The sequence below is a fragment of the Priapulus caudatus genome, unplaced genomic scaffold (assembly GCF_000485595.1).
Source record: "Priapulus caudatus unplaced genomic scaffold, Priapulus_caudatus-5.0.1 Scaffold1867, whole genome shotgun sequence".
NCBI lineage: Eukaryota > Metazoa > Priapulida > Priapulimorpha > Priapulimorphida > Priapulidae > Priapulus > Priapulus caudatus.
Genome location: NW_014578928.1, coordinates 5,387 through 13,767, shown reverse-complemented (window position 1 = coordinate 13,767; position 8,381 = coordinate 5,387). Strand labels below are relative to the sequence as shown.

The 8,381-nt window shown below is 43.5% G+C and overlaps 1 protein-coding gene across 1 annotated transcript; it reads right to left on the bottom strand.

Moving 5' to 3' along the window:
- Positions 1-5,349: 5,349 nt before the first annotated feature.
- Positions 5,350-7,504, bottom strand: LOC106817792 (zinc finger protein 569-like). The gene is made up of 4 exons (XM_014822489.1): positions 6,813-7,504; positions 6,402-6,533; positions 5,874-6,041; positions 5,350-5,531 (listed from the first exon to the last, which is right to left on the bottom strand). Exons 1-4 carry the CDS (start codon positions 7,457-7,459, stop codon positions 5,402-5,404), a joined length of 1,077 nt encoding a protein of 358 aa, XP_014677975.1. The 5' UTR covers positions 7,460-7,504; the 3' UTR covers positions 5,350-5,401.
- Positions 7,505-8,381: the final 877 nt, after the last annotated feature.

Sequence of the window (8,381 nt, the reverse complement as noted above, 5' to 3'; positions counted from 1 at the left end):
GTAATGTGGTTTCTCAACAAGGCCTGATTTTGTTGCTCACCTCAGGAATGTTCATGGTACATTCACGAAAAGAAAACAGGTAATATACGGTGTTACGAGTAATTTTTAATCATACAATGATAATAATATTACAGTAGTAGTACTCTACTTGATTGTTTACAAAGAAACACACCTACACAGTAGTTTTATATTTGGCTTCTATTTGTTGAGTTTCAATTTGAATTACTGCAACATTTTATGTTTATACTCTAATGATCTTTATTAGTTATCATAAAAATCCAAACACTAATGCGAACTATTTTGTGTCACAGAAGAACCCTGAGGTTGAAGAAGGCTCTGAACTTCCATCTGCAACGCGATAAAGAATTGGACAACTCTCCAGCAGTGAGCGAAGAGGCAGAACGACTGCCCCCTAACACCTAAACAAAGTAACTCCACTGTTGATAGCTCTGAAGCTCCTCAACTAGTTATATTCCAAGGTCCAGGCGCAGAAACGTGAAACCAAAACGCGTTCTTCGACGAGACACAAAACGTTTCGAGCGGAGTGATTCTGGCAAACTTTACTCCGGTGCTCTCAATGTGTGAACTCGACGACGAATGCGTCAACGAAGTAGAGTAATCTCAGAAGCTAAGCATAGAGAAGAAATGGACGAAGAAGGTGAGCAAAACGACTCTACTGAAGAACTCGTACCAAAACTCAGGACGCGCTCAGTGATAACATGGCGGATGTGAATTGCACGTGTAACATCTGTGATGCAACCATGAGACCCAGGCTCAGCGGGAGTGCCACGCCCTCGATAACCCCGTCGTAGAATTCACCTGCGCCGACTGCCAGCTCAGCCAGCTCACGTTCCTATGCCAGGAGAAGTTGCAGAACCATCTGTGCGAGGCCAGCGCCCAGTTCGGGGTCGTTCTTCTGCGCCGACTGCCCGAAGACGTTCGCGAACAGCGGCTGCTCGATGCGCCACACGACTTGCCACGATGCGTCGCGCCGTACTACTGCGAGACGGCACCCGGCAGATAGATGCGATATGATATGACTACTAGGCACTTAGGATATGACTACTAGGCACCCAAAAACGTAACCCTAACCCTAACCCAAAAAAAAATTTTTAATTAAATTTGCAACACCTGCGAGACGTGCCACGCGTGTTTCGCGGACGAGACCCGCGATGACGGACCACCTCCTGCCGCCGTGAAGACGGCGAGCGCTTTCCGCCTGCGAGATCTGCGGCGATCGCTTCGTGAACAGCTCTACCTGCTGCGCCATCTGCGCGCGACGCCACGAGCGCGAGGTTCGCGTGCGTCACCTGCGAGCAGACGTTCGTTCTCGAGAAGCGGTTGACGGCGCCCACGCGGTCGTCTGCGAGGGCCTGCGCTCGATCGCGCAGAACGCGGGCCGCGCAGTACCGCGCCTGCCTGCCCAGATCTTCATAGAGCGGACGGCGTTCGAGCTGCACGCGTCCTCGCACACGCACCGCCCACCCGGCTGCGTCCTTGCGCGCGCACACGCGACGGCAGTACTCGCCACTCGAACGGCGTGCGCTCGTGCAGGCGCGCGTGACGCTCCAGCTTCGCGGCGTCGTCGTCGAACACGCCGCTGCCGCTGGCACGCGTGCAGCAACTGGCTGAAAGACTACGCGAATCGGCGGCAGCAACGCGCGCACTCGTGCGGGTGCGGTGTGCGAGGACGGCAGCCGGCTGAAAGAGGTGATAGGATATGTTTACTAGGCACTTCTAATTTTAACATATATTTTACGATATATTAAAGAATTGATGCAAAATCCCTAAAAAGTGCCTTAATCCTAACCCTAACCCTACCCTGACCCTAATTAAATTTAAAATATATGTTAAAATTAGAAGTGCCTAGTAAACATATCCTACCACCCCTTTCAGCCGGCTGCCGCACGGACCTGCTGCTGCGTACGCGTGTGCGGCGTCGGGCACGGCGGCGCGGTGTACCGCATCCACGGCTGCGCAGCCGGCTGAAAGGGGTGGTAGGATATGTTTACTAGGCACTTCTAATTTTAACATATATTTTAAATTTAATTAGGGTCAGGGTTAGGGTTAGGGTTAGGGTTAGGCACTTTTTAGGTTTTTGCATCATTCTTTAATATATCGTAAAATATATTAAAATTAGAAGTGCCTAGTAAACCTATCCTACCACCCCATTCAGCCGGCTGCCACGGCTGCGAGTACCTCGTCGAGCCACGTGTCTGCGAGACGTGCGGCGTCTCATTTACTCAGCTCGGCATCCACGCGAAGACGCCATGTGAGTCATCATTCACACGACCGTCAAGCGAAATTCCTACGCATAGCGTGCGTAACTCACAGCGGACGCCCGATTCGCGAGTACGAGTGGGAACGTAACGGTCAGAGTCTTCGAATTGCACGCGAGCCGGTGTCGAGGAACAAGTACTGGACCAAGGTAAATATGTGTTGTATTACTTCTCATAATAGTTATTATACGAGTTTTTCTGGTTAGCCTTATGTGTTATCATATTGTTTTCAGTTCATGAATTATGGCTAGAAGTAAATTGCCTCCGGACAGGCTGCATTACAGTTGCGCATATGTATAAGCACTGTACTGCAGTACGCGCGCGCGCGCGTGTGTGTGTTGGTGTGCGTGCGTGCGTGCGTGCGCGCCGTGCGCGCGCGCGGCGCGTGTGTGCATTGGCTACAAAAAGTTATGACAATGCAGTCGATCTGGGCAGACCGGGCTGAGATGTATCGAGTGTGTGTGCGTGCGTGCGTGTGTGTATGTGAGTGACGAGTCACTACCAGCCGATTCGAGTGCGCCTACATGATTATGTATTCATACTGGCTGGCGTGCCTCTCTTTTGGAACAGACTGGAGTTTGCCTCGCATGGGAAACTTCTGAACTCTCATGCTCCAGCTGAAGAGAAGCTGACTGCTGAACTAGAAAGCAGTGGAGTGGACGTATGTATAGTGTACAAATGAGTGAAGCAGTTGAAGATAATGAAATAACCTATACTGCCTATAGCTATACTAAACTGTACTTTTAGTTCTATATTTCACAGTCGCCAGAATATTTATGCAGAAATCTTTATCACTATATGATTAACAGATGATATTACATATATAGAGATATATAGAGAGAGATAATATTATGTATGATATACATGCGTACGTACATTTGGTACGTTTTGTTTCTGTGAAACAGTATAGTTGCATCACATGGGATACCAAGCCATCTCCATCACCGAACCACAGCTGATGAGGAGATGTGGGGAGTGGAGAGAGAGACACACACGCACACAGAGAGATACACATAGAGAAAGAGTAGGGGAGGCATGATACAGAGTAGAGAATAAAATCAAAAGCCCAAGAAGTTTATGTATATATACACACACAGAGAGAGATTGATACAATAGATGTGTTTGTGTTAATCTATCTGTCTATCTATCTATCTATCTATTATAAATAATGATGTTTACCCTAGAATGCTTATTCAGGAATTATCACTATATGTATAGTAACGAGAGCTAATAATACCTTATTATAGCTCAGCTCCTAGTTATATAGGTATTATTAGCTCTTGATCGTAATTATGCTTTTATTAATTTCTGAAATTATTATATAGGAAGGTTCGTGATTTCATATGTATATGTGTATAGTAGTATATAATAATAATGTTTATCTGGAATGTTTGTATTCAGAAATTAACACTGTGTATTGTAGTTATGTGTGCATATATACGCAGATTAGGATAGTCGAATATTTCATTATAAATTTTACAACTTTGATGTTTTGATGTTGATATTGAGGATAATATATATATGTATAGTTGTAAATCATGTCGCGTTTTTATGAAATTGTATTTTGAAACTGGATTAAACATATTTTACTTTTCGGAACTGTGGCTTGATTGCATGCTGTATGTGCAGCAGGTTGTATATGTCGTAAAATCAATTCCACTACGTGTATATATATATGCTCAGCTCGCGCGAAACACTGATTTTGTTAGTATGTTTGATTTCCATTAATATATATATATATATATATATATATATACAGTATATTATATTATTTATTTAATTATTATATATACAGTATAATATATGCACGCCACACACGCGCACATACACAAATTACGTTTCAGATAGAAATCCACATTATAATCACGTTATTGTGAATACATTAACTAACGTTATTTCAACGTTATGTTAACGTTATTTCGCTTATATTAACGTTACATAAAAACGTTTTTACAATCGTTTAGAAAACGTTATAAAACCCTACACATTCACGTTATATGAACGTTACAAAAACGTTATAACAACTTTTGCATAACGTTATAAAAACGTTATAATAACGTTTTTGTGTTAGCTGGAAAGGTAATGTACAAGCTGTTTAACTCCGATTTAACCAAATTAGGTTTGTCACTACTGAATTAATGTTACATCTACAGCACGTACAGTCAGCATGGGTGATCGAGCTGGATACAGTATGGCGTCCACGAACAACGTGACAAAGAAAAACTGGGACCCCCCCCCATTGTGCCAACTCTCTCTATATATACAGCTCTACTGGTACATACGAATAAACAGAATATCGTAGAACTAATCGTATCGTACGGGTGTGTACGAATATCCACAGCGATCTATATAACTACCACGAGACACCACCTATACCACCATTCACGACATGACAGTGGACATACTCTGGCGTAAGCACTGAATATTTGTCCCGTGAAATTCATAGATTCCATCATGCATTTATCATTTTTATATTACAATTATTAATTGTTGTGCTTGTGGTTGTAGCACAAAAAGGGAATATATGTGGAAAAATATTCCGTACTGGACATACTCCTTAAAATATTGTGACCGTATATTATGTCCTTGAAAAAATGAAGTCACTGTGAATGTGTAATTAAAAGACTGCGGATGTGGGCTATGGAAAACATAACATAAATACTGTTTTTTATAATTATGCTCAAATAATTATTGGAGATTTATCTTGTGGTGTTTACCTTCGTATTCGAAGTTTTTAGCATACTCATACAGCGGTGTGCAACCGTTTTGCCTGCGTTGCTTTATCCAGGCCAGCAAATGAGTTCCTGTCAGACTTCAGTAATAAAAGTACGTCCTCTACGAGGCCTTTTTTGTATATGAGCTGGTATTTTAGCTGAAGTGGAAGTCGCCATATTTGAGCATATATGCGAAGTGCGCATGCGCATACGCATCCTATATCATTTATTTCGCAGGTCAGAAATTTCGCACACAAAGACGAGCTGTGATTGCTCTGTCGGGACGCATGCGCATACGCATCCTATATCATGTATTCGCAAGTCCGAAATTTCGCGCTACACCGTGACTCAAAGAACCAGGGTATTCCATTGCCAAACAACGAATGGCAAAAGTCAAACGTACTATAGCTACACGATGCACTTGTGTTCCTTGAGGTGAGTCATACTAGAGCATCTATAATCACACGTATCACATGCAAAAGGTTTCTCTCCCGTGTGAGAGCGCATGTGTGTCTTAAGACTGGATAGTTGAGCGCACCTGTAGTCACATGTGTCACATGCATAAGGCTTTTCGCATGTGTGAATGCGCATGTGTTCCTTGAGGTCAGCCATTCGAGAGCAGCTATAGTTACACGTATCACACGCATAGGGGTTCTCTCCTGTGTGAGTTCGCTTGTGTGTCTTAAGATTGGATAGTTGATTGCACCTGTAGTCACATGTGTCACACTTGTAGGGTTTTTCTCCTGTGTGAATGCGCTTGTGTAACTTGAGTTGAGTCATACTAGAGCATCTATAATCACACGTATCACATGCAAAAGGTTTCTCTCCCGTGTGAGAGCGCATGTGCTATGTGTGTCTTAAGACTGGATAGTGAGCGCACCTGTAGTCACATGTGTCACATGCATAAGGCTTTTCGCCTGTGTGAATGCGCTTGTGTTCCTTGAGGTGAGTCATACTAGAGCATCTATAATCACACGTATCACATGCAAAGGGTTTCTCTCCCGTGTGAGAGCGCATGTGTGTCTTAAGACTGGATAGTTGAGCGCACCTGTAGTCACACCATGTGTCACACGCATAGGGTTTCTCTCCTGTGTGAGTTCGCTTGTGTGTCTTAAGATTGGATAGTTGAGTGCACATGTAGTAACATGTGTCACACGCATAGGGTTTCTCTCCTGTGTGAGTTCGCTTGTGTGTCTTAAGATTGGATAGTTGAGTGCACATGTAGTAACATGTGTCACACTTGTAGGGTTTCTCTCCTGTGTGAGTTCGCTTGTGTGTCTTAAGATTGGATAGTTGAGTGCACATGTAGTAACATGTGTCACACTTGTAGGGTTTCTCTCCTGTGTGAGTTCGCTTGTGTGTCTTAAGATTGGATAGTTGAGTGCACATGTAGTAACATGTGTCACACTTGTAGGGTTTCTCTCCTGTGTGAGTTCGCTTGTGTGCCTGGAGAGCAGAGGATGACGTACATTTGTACTCGCATTTGTCACATGCATAGGGCTTTTCACCCGAATGAGTTCGAAAGTGCACCTTCAGACGGCTCAAGTGAGAACATGAATATGAACACATATCACACACATACGGTTTCTCGCCTGCATGGGTGCGTTTGTGTCGCTTGAGGCAAGACATTTGAGAGCAGCTATAATCACACGTATCACACGCATAGGGCTTCTCTCCTGTGTGAGTTCGCTTGTGTGTCTTAAGATTTGCTGGTTGATTGCACCTGTAGTCACACATATCACATGCATAGGGTTTCTCTCCTGTATGAATGCGTTTGTGTCGCTTGAGAGAACGCATCCGAGAACATCTATAATCACACGTATCACATGCATAGCGTTTCTCTCCTGTATGAATGCCCTTGTGTTGCTTAAGAGATTTGGATGACGTACATTTGTACTCGCATTTGTCACATGCATATGGCTTTTCACCTGAGTGAGTTCGAAAGTGCACCTTCAAACCTCTCAAGTGAGAATATGAATATGAACAAATGTCACACAAGTAGGGTTTCTCTCCTGTATGAATGCGTTTGTGTCGCTTGAGTTTAGCCACTTCAGAGCATCTGTAGTCACACGTATCACATGCATATGGCTTCTCTCCTGTGTGAGTTCGAAAGTGCACTTTCATACAACTTAATTTAGAACATGAATATAAACAAATATCACACACATGAGGTTTCTCTCCTGTGTGAGTTCGCATGTGTGCCTTAAGACTGGTTAGTTGGCGGCACCTGTAACTGCATATGTCACACATGTAGGGTTTCTCTCCATGTGTGCGCATGTGACTCTTGAGATTATCAGAGGTAGTGCTGGCATGTGAGCAAACATCACACGCATATGGTTTCTCTCCTGTGTGAATAAGCGCGTGGGTCCGCAGATGCTCCTCTAGTGCGAATCTGTGTCCACACGTATCACACGCGTATGGTTTCTCTCCTCCTGCAGGCGGCACATCTAAGTGGGAAGACTCCATCACATGGGTGCGAATCTAAGCAGTTTCTTCACCTGTGCAGGTTCTCCCGTCTGTCGTTCGACTTCCTGCGGGGAAAAAAGATCAACGTTAATCACCAACTTCCTTCAGCTTTAGACATTCTTACTGTGAACACGGTTGTCTATATCAATCCGATGGAGATTTGCAATGATTTTGACCATCTCCTCCGAATTTTAGTTCATTAATCCACATGAGCACACCGACATCAACTGCACATCTATGCAAGCTGACGTTTCCTACAAGTATTATGGTGATAATCCTCATATCTCAGTCGTTGGGCACCGTGACACCTATGTCTTATTGAAGCCCCACTGGTACTGATGTGGATTTGGGGAAATATGGATATGCTATAAAATAACGCATTTTCATGGGTTCTAGGTGCTACAGAACGTTTATTTTAATGAGAAATCTTTTTATAAGCAGGATGTTAATATTTTTGCTCATATGGAAAAAAAGTAACTGTTATGTGACCTATACGTTTTTTGAAAGTTGGTAACTCCATACTTATAAGGAGAACTAATAGGAGACTGGCGAGAGTGGGAGAAAATCATACAAAATTCACACAACAGCAATGGCTACCTTGTTAGAATTTCACTCTTATCGAATCTCAAACATGCTTGGTGGCACGTAGATACATACTTGACAATAGCGCACATGTTTAACAATCAATGGCGTGGAAGTACAGAGAAGTGCTAAAAGCCATCAGAAGTTAGGTATTCGTACCTTCGTTACAATGCTTTGTTAGCTACAATGTTTGCTTGCTACATTCACTTGTGACCTTCTCGCCACGTGATGATCCTATCCTCTTCGATATCTACACTACATTGAATCTACGCCTACAAGTGTATGTAATATTCAAAAAGTAGTTTATGTCGTACAAAAAAAAATTGCACGTTAGAATTAG